Here is a 16,149-nt window from a genome sequence, read left to right on the forward strand (position 1 = left end):
ATGAAACAATGGCAGACCTCAAGTAATCTCTCCTGACCTGATTAGCAAACAGCAGATGAAGCAATGGCAGACCCTAAGTAATCTCTCCTGACCTGATTAGAAAACAGCAGATGAAGCAATGGCAGATCTCAAGTAATTTCTCCTGACCTGATTAGCAAACAGCAGATGAAGCAATGGTAGACCTCAAGTAATCTCTCCAGACCTGATTAGCAAACAGCAGATGAAGCAATGGCAGACCTCAAGTAATCTCTCCTGACCTGATTAGCAACAGTAGATGAAGCAATGGAAGACATCAAGTAATCTCTCCTGACCTGATTAGCAAACAGCAGATGAAACAATGGCAGACCTCAAGTAATCTCTCCTGACCTAATTAGAAAACAGCACATGAAACAATTGCAGACCTCAAGTAATCTCTCCTGACCTGATTAGCAAACAGCAGATGAAGCAATGGCAGCCCCTAAGTAATCTCCCCTGACCTGATTAGCAAACAGAAGATGAAGCAATGGCGGACTTCAAGTAATCTCTCCTGACCTGATTAGCAAACAGCAGATGAAGCAACGGCAGACCTCAAATAATCTCTCCTGACCTGATTAGCAAACAGCAGATGAAGCAATGGCAGACCTCAAGTAATTTCTCCTGACCTGATTAGCAAACATCAGATGAAGCAATGGCGACCTCAAGTAATCTCTCCCGACCTGATTAGCAAACAGCAGATGAAGCAATGGCAGACCTCAAGTAATCTCTCCTGACCTGATTAGCAAACAGCAGATGAAGCAATGGCAGACCTCAAGTAATCTCTCCTGACCTGATTAGCAAACAGCAGATGAAGCAATGGCAGACCGCAAGTAATCTCTCCTGACCTGATTAGCAAACAGCAGATGAAGCACAGTCCTGTCCTCCCTGTCCTTGAGCACCTGTCTGATGATCTGCAGCATGGGTGTGATACCCGTACCGCCCGCTATCATGCCTACCCGCCGGGCATGCACAGTGCGTGCCTCGGACTTCTTGTCAGCTTTGATCCTGAAAACTCCTGGTAGGAAGGAAATATGTAAAGTTTAGAATAGTTAAAGGGAGATTATGTGATTTTTATGTGTGTTCAATTGTAATATATTGATAACAAGAAACCGTCGGAGATGGGTGATGCTCCCCAAAGGTTTTTTTGTCACAATATTTCACCATATATTCAGATAAAAGGGGACGTCTTGAGGGCACAGTAGTTGGGTGGACAAGAATTTTTTATATAAAATTTCAAAAGGCCATAACTCTGTGAAAAATCATCTGACCAGAACCCGCTGATAATATGCACATCTCCTCTTGGCAGTGGAGCTTCCCATAAAGTTTCATTGAATTCTGGTCATTAGTAGCTGAGAAATAGCCCGGACAAGAATTGCACTATATGTACAGTTAATGGAAAATTTCAAAGGGCCATAACTCTGTGAAAAATCATCCGACCAGAACCCGCTAATAATATGCACATCTCCTCTTGGTAGTGAAGCTTCCCGTAAAGTTTCATTGAATTCCGGTCATTAGTTGCTGAGAAATAGCCCGGACAAAAATTGTGCACGGACGGACACACAGAAGGACAAGCGGACAGACGAAGCGGCGACTATATGCTCCCCCCAAAACTTTTTGGGGGGGCATAAAAATATGTTGCAACAAGCAAATTTGTTGAATTGATATCCCCCGCCAATATGCCTCTGGACACAAAAGTGTTATATTTGACATTCAAAAAAGTATTTTTTCAAGATACAAAGGGCTATTACTCCGTTATTAACAGATGGTTTACAATGCCATTTGGTGTGCATCATCCCCTTATCTACATATATACTCATACCAAGTTTCAATGAAATCCGCCAAAGCACTTCCAAGATATGGCTCCGGATGGACGGAAAGAGGGACGGAAAGATGGGCGGACGGAAGGACAACGCCAAAACAATATCCCTACGCCGTTGGCGGGAGATAATAACACAAAATAGGCAAGACAAATTTTACACTGAAGACGAATTTCATAAAATGCAGCAATGACAAATAAGAGCTCTGAGCTGATTGTGACGAAGATATTTCGTACATATTTTCCTACAATAACCAAAGCATTTGTCTCTTTATTAGGATCGGAGATAGTGTTCATGTGTCGTATGAAAAGATATTGTTGCAGGAAATTAAATAAATCCGTAAAATTGAATTTAGATTCACATCGTTCATGCATGATATACATGCTGGCGAATTTGACTGTACAGACATTTTCGATTTCAGAATTAAATATCTGGCTTATTTCGCATTTTTCGACACATGTTCTTCTTAACTTTTATTTTAATTTATATTTAAATATATGTATAATAAGTTTTTACACATTTTATATAAATTCATAAATATTTGACAAAATAGTACAATCTCCCTTTAAGAGTGATAAAGCGGGGTTTCGTGTGGTATGGATGGGAAATAGGAGATTGAAATACAGAATGTTAATTGTTCAGTACTAGTGTACAAGGTTTAGAGAGGAAATATGATATTTATATGCAGAATGTTAAGTCAGTGAGTGTTTTTTTTTGTTCAAAATCAGGTCCAGTATTACCGTATTCCCAATGGAAACAAAAGTGCCAAACTGTCACAAGATACACCCGTTTGAAGGTTTTGGACAACTTGATAACTTTACCATGACCCATATTTGAACTTGACCTACATATCATCTAGACACAACTTCTGACCAAATTTGGTGAAGATCAGATGAAAACTACTTCAATTAGAGAGCGGACACCATGCTAAATGCTTGAAATGCACTAAGTGACCTCGTGATCTAGTTTTTGACCCAGCATGACCCATATTTGGACTTGACCTAGATATTGTCTAGACACAACTTCTGACCAAATTTGGTGAAGATTGGATGAAAACTACTTCAATTAGAGAGCTGACACCATGCTAACTGCTTGAAATACACTAAGTGACCCCGTGACCTAGTTTTTGACCCAGCATGACCCATATTCGAACTTGACCTAGATATTGTCCAGATACAACTTCTGATCAAGTTTGGTGAAGATCGGAAAAAAACTACTTCAATTAGAGAGCGGAAACCATGCTAAATGCTTGAAATGCACTAAGTGACCCTGTGACCTAGTTTTTGACCCGGCATAACCCATATTCGAACTTAACCTAGATATTGTCTAGATAAAACTTCTGACCAAGTTTGGTAACGATCGGATGAAAACTATTTGAATTAGAGAGCAGAAACTGCTGTGGACGCCGCCCGCTCACCCGCCGCCAAGGTGAAACTATAATACGTCCCGTTTTTTTAAAACGGGCGTATAAAAAAGGTATAAATTTTTCCCAAATGGGACCTAAAAATTCCCATTTCTTAAAAAATCCAATATGCAGCCACCTGGGTGGAGAAAAGCAAGTGTGAGATTTTTTTATATATTTTTGGTCAGAAATTCTGTAGTCTGTGTTGGATTCGAACCAGGGACCTTCTGATTCCTACACCAGCATCCTACCACTAGACCACGCTCTCACTTTAACATATTATTATTAATGGACTGCTTATTTCCGTCAGAGGAGGTTGGCGACTAGGAGATCAGTTTTCTACCTTTGCCCTCATACTGCAGGAGGCCACTGGGTCCTCTGACATCAATGTAGTCGCCAATCTGCATGTCGTTCAGGTACTGAGACATCTTACCACCATCCGGGAACTTCTCATGCACGTTTTTGAAGTAAACCTGTATTTCAAAACAGGATATGACATCTCTTAACCCTTTCTCACTCAGAAGCAAAGTGAAAATGTGCAAACAGCATAAAACCAGAACAGCCTGCCAGTAACTCTCAGTCTGTTCAGGTTTTATGCTGTTTGCTGCTTGTCAGTATCTAAGGGTTGGAAATGAAACCTTTAAAACTTGAATTTAGTAAGAACAGTCTTAAATGTTACTTTCTATTTTTAATGTGTAAAAATATGTATTTAAGGGGTAAAGGGTTAATGAACGGCTGTTTTGATCTAAGACAAGAAGTACAGCCTGATAATCCTTCTTACAATGAAATTTGACTACATTGTATGAGATACTGAAACATGATTACATTACTTTGAAAATAAAAACAGATTTGTTAATACAAATGTATTGTCTATATTGATGAATAGGAAAATCATGTATAAATTGTGAGGATTTGTCCTAGTTTTTGCTGTTGCAAATTTTTTCAAGCTTAAGAATCAAATTTTGAAAACAAAGATTAATATTATATTAACATAAAGAAATACATGCATTGCATGTACCTACACACCAATTTGTATGCATAAATTTTTAAATTCACACTCAAATTGTGTATGTTTTTTCAAAGCCTACTTTAAGCCTCAAATAAAATTTAAGTGTAAAATATACATCCAGTGTAAAATGTATTTCAAGGATCAATCATGAAAGTATAGTGTATGAAATGAACACTTTACCTTTATTACAAGGTCCATGAAGCCTTTATCATCATCACTGGACACAGGTGTGTATGGACGTATCACCAACTGACCATCCACCTTGGCAGATAGGTAGATGTGCTGACCTAAGACCAACACAAATAGTATAAAAATAGTTTCATCAGTGTTCAACAAAGGCACAGAAATGAGAGCATCAGGAAATAAATAAACGGTAGAACAAAAATAATGTAAGGACAGTAATTTAGACTCTTATGTTTTTATATACTAGTAAACAAAGAAATACTGAGTCTATGTTTAAATACATTTACAAAGAAATTGATAACAAGCAACTCAATTTCGTCATCGCTTTCTTCATGTCAATGTTATGTTACCTATATCACACATATTAAAATATTTTTATTAAAAAATGTTACTTAAAATGTCAGAAAATACTTGTAGAACTTATATCCATGCACTCTTCTTTGATGCATTTATTTACAACAACATAAATGTACAGAAAACATTAACTGTATAACTCTGGTACAAAGGTACAGAAGTTTTCTCCCATTCTCTGACTTACCAACCGGGAGGCCCAAGATGTGATCCATGGAGGGGAGAGCAAATCTGAACCTTCTTGTATCATGACTAACCTCCTGAAAAATATCAGCATTACAAATTTAGCTGTAAAATTATCATAACGAAATATTATTTTAAATGTTCAAAGAAAAAACATTTTTCTCAAACTACTGCTCATTATGACAAGTTTTCAGCATATATTTCTTGCGAAAATATAGTAGAAATTGCCAAGCTAACCTCTTAACTAGAAGTGTTCAACTTATAGATTTTCAAAGATTATTAAAATCTTCCAATCTAAATTTAACAAATTTCTTTTAAATGACCCCACAAGTATAAGCAATTAACATGCTAGATATTCTCAACTCTTAATTAATTAGTTTCATAAGGCATTACAGCTACATACAAATGAAACAAGCAAATTCATTCAATTAATATTCCACACAAAATGATTGTTGTTATTGATGCACCAAATCCCTTGATAAACAGCATAATTTTTAAAAAGGATTAAGTGCAGGGTAATTGTTTGTATGAATTGCAATTCTCCTCATTTATAACTATACACCCATAAATTTTCATGATGAAATCATGGAGCGTATCTGAGATATAGCCCTGACCATTTACATCATACACAAACAACAAAGGGCTATAACTCTTATTTAAGAAAGTGTAGAGTTATGACTCTTGTGCGAGGCAATTTTCCTCATTGAAATCTACACTCATTCTCAAATTAACGACCAAAAGCATGTCACAAGGTAATTGCAAACTTGTGTGACCTTTAAAAGAAGTGAAATATGTCAGTTTAATAATTCTAGGGCCGGGAAACTTTTATTTTAAGGAAATAAAACATAATAAAGCTTCAATCGAAGTGTTTTGACTAAAAAAAATTATTTCAAAACGCGCACCCCACGCCAAAAACGCATGTCACAACTCCATTCACATTCATTTATATGGAGATATTCTAGTTGAATTTGTTTGCTTTTATCATGTATGGTATTTATTTAAACTCTGTAGTCTTGAGATAATATAAAAAACATCATATAAAGTTATCCGTTCACTTGCAAACATTCGTTTTTTATGATTTAATTTTGTACCAAGGTCACTGTATTTTATGTGACATTCGACTTTGAACACTCACAGTATCTACCATTCAGCACAAAATGAAAGAACATTTATTATATATAATACAGTATCCTATTGCATAACGTTGATAAATGTATTCCATACAGAGTGAAATAATAATAAAAAAAATTGTACTTGTTTTCATTTCTTTTAAAGTGTCTGCGTTTTTCACTGAAGCCTTACGTGACGAGCGCAGCTTTACTTCTGTTCGTTTTCTGTCATCTAATATAACACTGAAATGTTAGTCTTGTATCTATGCTCGAGAAATGAAAAGATTTTTAGTCGACTATCATGATTGGCCTGCACATTTCAATTGCACGGATGAAAAACATTTTACGTGACTGTAACTTTACGTGACGCATTTTAATCTTTACAGGGTTTAGATAAAAACTACAGCGATATAAGTAACCCTGTCATTATAAATACGTCATAGACACTTTGCTGACGTCATCTGTTTGAGAAAATCGCCATTTCTTAAGGATTCGTTTGTGTGGAACTGTGAGAATCTATGATTATTCAAGGTAAGTTTTTTGACTGATATTTGATTGATCGTATAATTTAGGCGATTGCTGGAAAATCTTACTTATAGTACTTTATTTTAACTTGTCGATGGTTTAAGATATATTGATTTTTTATGTATATGCAATGATTTCTAGCAAAGTATGAAAATTCTTCACGCTAACTATTGTCACGTAAACAACACATTGTTGTCACGTAAAATTCATCGTGGCAAACGGGGTAATTAACTCATGAGGACGTTAGTATGTTAGATTGGTATTTTTCAATATGAATATTTGTTTTTCATTGCCTTGTAATTATCCAAGAAATGGAAAACATTAATTCGATTTAAATTTAAGAAATATAACAGCTCTAAAATAATTTAGGGATGGCATGTCTACAGCACATTTTTTAATATTATTTCGATGTTGTCTGTGTCTCAAATATGGGGATTTTTCAGAAGATATCACATTTACTAAACATCTGCGATAGAAGATGCATACGGTTTTAGGTATACATTTATCATTCAATGCATATTCTACATTTAGATATTTAGTAGATATTTAGTCACGTAAAATACAGAATCTGGCAGTAACCTCTATATGAATGTCAAATAATTATGTTTATGTCCAATTAAATTCTCCGTGTTCATAAAACGCTGTGCATGTAATTCTATATATCTCCAGACACATAATAAATGTTTGTCACATATATTCGTAAAGATTGCTTATGTGAATTAAGCAGTATAATTAGGGACTGATATCTTAAGTTGAATATTACACAGACGTATAGGGAGCGACTTTACATTAAAACATTTTAGTATGCAAAAATGTTATTGCCATGATTGATAACATTTGAATAAATGTCCGTACGTGTGCAATATTGTTATTGCCATGTTTGATGACATTTGAACAAATATCCATAAGTGTAAGGTAAGAACCTACAAAAACAATACTAACAATAAGTGTTTTTACATTTTGCAGATGGCCAAGTCACACGCGCAGCGACAGAAAGAATATAGAGAGAGGAAGAAAGCGGAAGGAGGTTCTCAATGGCTGGAAAAGGAGAGTAAAAGGACAAAAAAATATTATACGAACGTGAGCAAGCTAAGTAAACGAGAGGCGGCAAAGAGGAGAGAAAAACTGCGAGTAAAACAGGCAGTATATCGTGCAAGCAAGAAGTTTGATCATGCCAATGAAATAATACGCAATACAAACACTGGTAATGTTTTATCAGAAGAGCCACGCCCGAGTACTTCCGGAAATGATATACAAATGGCAGAAGTTACAAGTTCTGATTCAACGTTAGTTGTAAAAATGAAATTCCAAAGAAAGCAAAAGAGCACATCAGAGAAGAAAAAGAAACAGAAAATCGTTTACTTTGCCAGGGTTATCAAGAATTTGCGAAGAAAGAACCAATCATTGCGGCAAGCCGTGTCACGGATGAAGCTGAAAACAAAAGGAAAAGGACCGAAAACACCAACAACCCCAAGATCAACAGCTGAAAAAGAAATGAAAGAAGCAGGATTAGAGCCTAATCAACATGAAACAATTAGGAAGAAACTTGTCTTTGGACATTGCATAACAAATGAAATGAAACAGAGAATAGCCTCGGGAAATCGAAAAGGGGGTGAAATCATCAAAAGAATTATTGCTGGTTCTATTCTGAGAAAGTATAGGCTAACACAATATGCAGCAAGACTTGTTGGAGTCCGTGTGAGGTCTAAGCAATATATGAATCACAGCTCTACGACACAGAAGTCACACAAAAAGATATACACAGCAGTAAGAGAATTCCTTGAAAGAGAGGATAATTCAAGACAATTACCTGGTAAAGCCGATTCAATTAAAAACGAAAAGAAAGAGAGAGTCCAAAAGTTTGTTTTGAATGACTATCTTAGAAACATATTCATAAAATTCAAAGCAGAATTTCCGAATCAGAAAATAAGTTTCGCCACGTTTTGTCGGGCAAGGCCAAAACATGTCACTTTGGTGAATTTTGCTGCCAGGGTTACATGCTTGTGCACAAAACATCAGAATTTTGCTTTACGGCTAAATTGTTTGAAGCGACATGGTGTATCAACAAATACAAGTCCAGATAATTTTTCGGAAACAACAACTGTACAAGAGTTTAGAGATAAGGTAACATCGATCCAAGAACAGCAAATATGTTTCAAGCAATGGAAACGAGTCAAGTGTGATGATGGAAAATTTAGGACCAAATTGCTAGACGTAGATCAGAATAAAGTAGAGTTCATGGAAACTGCCGTTTGTGAATTTGAAGTATTCAAGGAGCATGCTCGCAAGGTAACTGAACAGTATCAAGCATTCAAGCAAATGAAAATGAGTCTTGCTGAAAAGAAAGATCATGTATTGGTGCAAATGGATTTTGCCGAAAACTATGGCATTAAGGAAATGGAAGAAATACAAAGTGCGTATTGGAACCAAGAGTCAGTAACATTGCATCCAGTAGTTATGTATTATAACAATGGCATAATATCCCACTCAAGCATGGTTGTAGTATCAGAGGTCTTGAATCATAATTCGTCCATGGTTCTGGCAATACTGGTTAAAGTTTTGCAGTGGGTAAAGGGAGTTCATCCAGGTGTAAAATTCATTCATTACTGGACTGACTCCCCTGTCTCACAGTATCGCAACAAAATGCTTTTTGATGCCGTTGCAAATCATCCACGATTGTACGGGGTTCAAGCAAGTTGGCACTACTTCGAGGCGGGCCATGGCAAAGGGGCCTGTGATGGTATTGGGGGTGTGGTTAAACGGACCGCAGACACAGCCTTAAAATCGGGAAAGGTAAACATCACAAATGGGAAAGATTTCTATGAATGGGGTTTGAAATTAGACAGTAAGATCAAGTATGAATTCATCGAGAGAACAGAGTATGAAGAAGCAAAAGAGAAGAACGATGTCCGCCAAAAACATCTTAACACAGTAAAAGGGACTCTTGAAGTACATGCTGTTGTTGGTGTTAATGAACACAAAGTTATGGTGAGAGATACAACTTGTGCCTGCAGCAACTGCCTTACTGACAAGGGCTTTATTTGGCCAGAAAATAACGTTTGTGGATGGAGAAAAGAGATCTTAAGTAAGACTGAAGAAGATTATCAGAACAAAGCCGCCGAAAATGTCGCCTTTGAAAATGAAGATTTTGTTCCAGCTTACACACAACATCCGGACAGAGAAAACGAGTGCGATACTGTAGAAGAAGAGATTACAAAAGAAGATTTCGTCGCTGCGCAATATGATGGAGAAACATATATTGGGAAAGTTTTAAATATAGATGAAGGGTTATTTGAAATAAAATTCATGGAACATGGACAAAAAGTGATAGATAGTTTAAAGTGGCCTATAAAAGATGACATACTGTGGATAGGGCCAAATTATCTGCAAAGTAGATGAACCCATTTCAACAGGAAAAGGAAAGCGCTTTTTCAAATTATCAGAGCTAGACAGAAATAAGATTCAAATCGCTAAGCAAAACTAACACTTGTTACCATAACTAGAAGTGTGAACAAAAACTGCCTTCATCATCTTGGATATCGCTTTTTGTTCTGTTTTTCAAAGGCTCAAGTGGAAGAATGGCATTATTGTTATTTCTTAAACAATCATTACGAAGTCAGGAATAATGACTCAAATAACTTATTGTTGATGTTTGAAGTTTATGGATCGTGTTGATTTCAAGGTTTATTCCATTGTTTCATTCCCTTAAAAGGGTTTTGTAATTAAATATTATTTTGGTAGTTTACATGACACATACTATTAATGTTAATAAACAAAACAGAAAACATATTTAACAGAATATACATTGTATCAAGAATCAAATGATATCGTTAAAGTTGACGAACATATTTCTACAGAAAAGCAAGGCTTTTTTTTTTCAAGTTTACTGAACTGTGTTGTATACAATTTAATTTTTTGCGCAAAAGGAATTGCTAAAAGAACTGCGATGAAAGTCATTAGATGTATACATGTTTTAACAATTATTAAGAAGTAATGGATAACGTTTTAAGTTATTTGTTTGATGTTAAGTGTTTATGAATCTTGTTAATTTTAGCAGTTATTAAAATGTTTCATACTTTTATATTAGCGATTCTTTATTTCTATGTTTGAAGGGGTATTTTACGTGACAAACGTCAGTTACAATTGTAAAATAAAAACATTGCTTAATACAGCATCTTTCAAAAGTAATTATCATAAAATAACCATATTCTATTAAAATACACAAATACAATTAATAGTTTAACACTCTCTGTTCTAGACGTAATTGTGGTAGTTTACGTGACGTTCAGTCTGGTATTTCAAAATTATTGTGCACATACTTCTTTTGCGCTAAATGTCTTGAACACAAGATTTTAATGAATGAAATATTCACATTGGTGATATCTGTGCATGGTCTCGAAGAAATCACTTGGTGTTGCTTTCCTATAATAATGTTAAAAAAAACTGAAGTAATGGTCAGGAAAATAGCTGACGATTTAAACAATGTTATATATATGATGGTCCAGCAATCCATTTTTTTGAAAATAAATTGGTCAAAAGCTATTTTGAATACAAACAGTAGTTATTGAAAGTAACTTTTGATTAACAAGAAAACTGTATGTGTTTGTGATTCGCCTGTAATGCAAGTTATTGGCTAGCACACCAAACCGTCATGTAAAATACAACTTGTAAATGTACAAAAGTTTCAAGTAGGTATTTAGACGAAAAAAAACACATGTAGATGATAACTATGTGTATTAAAGCTTTGTAGATATGTCCATCTTTCGATTTTAGAATTAATTTCTGGTAAAATCAGAATTTTTTTTTCACATGTTTGACCAAATAAAATTGGCCGAAATTTTGAGAATGAGTGTCTATACACTCATGAAGTTTCATGTTGAATGCTTGTATCTTATCTGAGATATAGCCCTGAAAAGTTAAGCATACGCAAACAACAAAAGGCAATAACTCTTATCTTAGAAAGTGTAGGGTTGAGGTTCTTGTGCAGTGCACTTCTTCTCAATGATCTCTACAAAACCCTTAAAGTTTAATGTTTAAATCGTGAGTGATATCTGAGATATACCCTATAAAAGTTACATCTTACAAAAAAAGGTCAATAACTGTTATTTTAGACAGTGAAGAATTATGGTTTTTGTGCATGGCACTTCTCCTGATTGATATTTATACACCCATTAAGTTTCATGTTTATATCTGGTATAGTTTCAGAGATATAACCGCGAAAAGTTTGTGACAGACTGACGGATGAACCACCTTTGGCAACGTGTCAGTACCTGTTGTTCAATGATTGAGTATTTTATGGTAGATTCATGAACTAAAACAGGAGTCACAGATAATGAGTTAAGTCAATGAATTTTAAAGGCTTTTTCATGGAAGGGTCTTCTAAAACAAGCAGGAGTCACAGCTATAGGTAGTGACAGCATGAGCTAAAATCCTTACCTCTCTGTCAATAAGTTTCAGTGGGTATTTAACGGTAGGGTCTTGCAGTGTAACAGGAGCCTTCTTCTTCTTGTCTCCAAACAGGAACAGTTTGGCCAGGACAGCTGTGGCTCCCACCACCACTGTGCCAACCAGCACTGGGACACCCTGAACAAATAAGACAGCTTCCTTTTGAAGACTTCTCAGATCCCACAAAACCGCATAACTTAAACATCTCAGAAACACACTTGGACACATTTGAGGTCCATTAGAAAATCTAATTAAACTTAAGACCTTTCTTAACAGATTCAAGTTTTAAAGAAATTTTCCAACCCTTATACATGTATACAGATGAGCAGCAAATAGCATAAAACCTGAAAACCTGACAGATTCTCACAGGCTGTTATTGTTTATGCTGGTTGCTTGCAGTCATTTTATCTTTGCTTATGAGTCATGGTCTCATTTAGTTTGTATCTGTGCAGAAATATAATATAATCAGTATCTGTCAGGCATTCTTGCTTGTTAGTTGTGATCTTTTTACTTTCTTGTCAGGCATTAATTGTGTATGACAACAGCCAAACACTTTTGAGACACTGTCACTTTTGCGAATTTTTTCCGACATGTTAGGGGAAGAGTGTCTTATTGGCAACTTGTTGTCAGCACAGCTATTTACCATAGTAAAAAAACAAACTTGCTGTGTTATTTTTCATCCACTAATTTTTAAAACCACTGAGAAATTAAAGGTAAAGAACAGGTTGGGAGCTGGTTATGTACACACCAAATTATTGCAGCAAACATGTCTGCCTATTCTTTTTTAATATTTGCACCTGTATAAAAGTTTTTGTTGATAGAAGAAAACGGATTTATTAAAAATCTTGGAGTAATCCCATTTGACGCCAGAGCAAACTGAGAAGCTGATGCAAAAGATGACAAAGACAAAGCGGGGACTTTTTATCTGGGTGTTGGATCATTTAACAGTCAAAATATTGCTGCCACACACTGCCATTTGCCTATATTATTGATGTAAGAAATTTCCCAACAATTGAACTTGTTTAGCAACAAAAAATAAAAAATCAATTGTTTTATCTGAAAACAAAAAGCTTTTAATAAGATTGACTGTTGTGGCTGTTAAGAGATTAAATGATGTTGTAAACACATTAGACAGCTACAGAAACTGAATCATCTACAATAGTTTCTAAAAGGATTTTATTAATAGAAATCCTGTTAATAGAAAAGGTTTCAAAAAGTTAGAGGGTTACATGAGTAAACCCAGATCATTAATATGCTAAACACAATAGCATGTTCACTTATTTTATTTCTTCATCTGAAATCCAGATTAATGGCCCTATTTTCATCAAATATAAATAATCAACAAGGGCCTCAGACAAACAAAATATCAGCATAAATTATTTACATTACAGCTTAAACTTCAACTGTCAAATATAGTTTCCAGTATAGTAATGGTGAGATTTTATCAGAACATGATATATTAAGTGAAGTAAATGTAAATTAAAGCAAAAGTAATATGTAAATCTTAAGCTCATCTACAACAGTCTATGTATCACTATCAGTAGGTTTCAAGCTGCATGATTCAAACCAATTGATAGCAAAGCAAGTTTATGACTCAGGACATCACATACTGCCTTACTGGTATGGGTCTGCAGCCACAGAAAAGCTTACTGGTCGTGTACGTAATTCCGGCCTGTACGTAAAAAATCGGCCACCTGTGTTTAATCATTTTCATGATCTAAACACACATGTTTTGATTATTTTTAGAACAATCAACTTGAAAACCAACCCTAATCTCAATATTTTGCAAATTAAAGACGCATATCACTGTAAAAGTCTGCATTAAAATGTCTCAAACTTAACACAAGATATTTCTCTCATGGGAAAAGTGACGTCATTATCCATTGCAAAATTATATTCATATAAGAAACAAATATATTTGATAAAATTATTATTATTTCTATCTGATAAACATTAATTAAGGTATTTTTAATTAATTGTATAAAAACATACATTTAAAACAAAAAATCAGGAGCTAAATATAAACTTTTAATATATGAATTACCTCCCTTGATTTGAATATTAATAGTTTACATGTTGTAAAATTAAATATAAGTGATTACTAAAAATCGACACTAAAGTCAACTTTTTAAACAAAATGTTTTTACTTTCTTAGCTATGTTAGTAAAAATTGATTAAAACTATTGAAAATAAATTATTTTTTTTTTTGAATTTGTATTTCCCCGGTCGCTCATCTCGCGGTGTTCGGACGTATTCTTCGCACCTCGGCATTTTCGTTGCGTTAGGTTAGGTCGTGAAATTAAGCGGATTATCTTGGAAATATTGGATTAAATAATAAAATTGGATTAATAGTAAAATTAATTTGGAAATAATAAATCAAATTTAGGGTCTAATAAGATCTTCTATTTGAAGGCGAAAAGTGGAGTTAAATAAAAACGTAATTAGCGTTAAAGTGCTTCAGTGCAAGAAGGAAAATTATCTAATTAATTAATGGGATATAATTAAATCTAAGTGTTTAATTTAAAAGCAAGTGCTCCAGTGTTAGAAGGAAAGGTGATATTTAAGTGATAATTGTGTGGATAAAATCGGTAGAATCAGGGAAAAAGAAGGGCTACGGAAAAGTAGTAAGTCTATAGCGTAGTACGCCAACCTTTTCTAAAAGAATCTAGCCAATTTAACATTTAAAAGATAATAACGCCAATTTCAATAGTTTTTCATTAGAGTGTGCTTTTAAAGTTTTAACAATAGAAAACAGTATAATACATGGTTTTATATCAATTCAATATTGTATTCAGTTAATCAACATACAATATTTTTCCAAGAAAAGCTATTTGATAAGAAAATAAGATACAGAATAAGCGCTTTAAGTGTAATGCAAAAAGACCCTCTACAGTATAAAAACCTACGCTCATTAAGATTAGAGATCGCGTAACAATTAGCACTTGCAATTTGCAATTGTCGCGAAAACAGGGACCCTCTGTTTACTACCAATTATCGGACTACCAATTAAGCGCCCAAAGACCCCTATTAGGCTAAGACCAATTAGAAGTAGATACCATTTACTATTCGACTACTCGCGAATCATTCATCAAACCGCTAATAACTGAAAATAAACTAACTAGAACGCGAAAACAGGGACCATCTGTTTACTACTAATTACCGCTGTACTAAGTAACAGATCAAAAGGGCCCTATTTAGTTCTCAATTAAGACCTATTAGACTACTCGCGAAGTCCCTATCAAACCGCAAATAATTGATAGATAATTAACTACTCGCAAGTAAAGAACAAAGAATTTTCCTCAATCAACTTAAATCCGAACACTGCGCGAGCGGCGAAATCGCAAACATAAGTACCCCAATTGCTTCTTTCCATTACATACAAACAGCTTAAGGAAAACAAGACTGAGATTTTACAAGGGAAATAATAATTAAGATAAACTTAAGAAAAACGACTACCGTACACGTATTATTCTAAATCAAACCTTACCGCACTTCCTATCATTACTATGTCCGGGCCATTTAAGAAAGTTCTCAGGAGAATGAAGAGGTCGTTCTCCAGTAAGGAAACCTCAATGACGGAAACCCCTAAAATCAAGCGCGCAATGTTCCGCCCCGGGGACATCTCAATTGACTCCGAGTCTGGCGCTCCGTATTCAGCGACGCGTATTACCGATGACACCTCAATAACCCCAGTCGTCCCTGTAACCGTGACTCCCCAGACAATTAATGACAATATGACCAAAACCCCATCGACCACGAAGCAGACTACTCCCCCTGCCAACGGGCCATCATGCTCCCAAACCCATAAACATGCCCCGGCAATATGGCTTACCTTTTGCCTTACCACTGTCGCGGTGATCTTCCCGCGAGAGAAGGCTAAGGCAATAGGGGAAGCCTTTATCAAACTGCTAGGCTCTGAGAGAGTAAGACCCCTAAAAGAGTCCAAAGCTGGTCTCCTCTTCAAAATTAGGGACGACGCACTCAACCAAGCTAAACATTTCTCCTTTGATAGATTTGACTTCAAGCTAATTGCTCAAACTAAACTTGCAAGGGGTGTCATCCAGGTTCCCAAAAACGCGGATATAGACAAATTAAAAAACGATCTAAAAA

General features: G+C 35.2%; 1 protein-coding gene across 3 annotated transcripts in view; it reads right to left on the reverse strand.

Annotated features, from left to right (window-relative positions):
* LOC127871246 (NADH-cytochrome b5 reductase 3-like) overlaps window positions 1-16,149 on the reverse strand; it is a 48,783-nt gene that overhangs the window by 11,589 nt on the left and 21,045 nt on the right. For all 3 annotated transcript variants that reach the window (XR_008045242.1, XM_052414001.1, XM_052414007.1), the window contains exons 2-6: window positions 12,031-12,177; window positions 4,965-5,037; window positions 4,424-4,530; window positions 3,578-3,707; window positions 861-1,030 (exon numbers count right to left, since the gene is read on the reverse strand). Coding sequence is in view for 2 of the 3 variants with exons in the window: in XM_052414001.1 (XP_052269961.1) it covers window positions 861-1,030; window positions 3,578-3,707; window positions 4,424-4,530; window positions 4,965-5,037; window positions 12,031-12,177 (627 nt within the window). In the remaining variant the exon portion in view is untranslated. The remainder of the gene's footprint in view (window positions 1-860; window positions 1,031-3,577; window positions 3,708-4,423; window positions 4,531-4,964; window positions 5,038-12,030; window positions 12,178-16,149) is intronic.

Source organism: Dreissena polymorpha, chromosome 1 (assembly GCF_020536995.1).
Source record: "Dreissena polymorpha isolate Duluth1 chromosome 1, UMN_Dpol_1.0, whole genome shotgun sequence".
Taxonomy (NCBI): Eukaryota; Metazoa; Mollusca; class Bivalvia; order Myida; family Dreissenidae; genus Dreissena; species Dreissena polymorpha.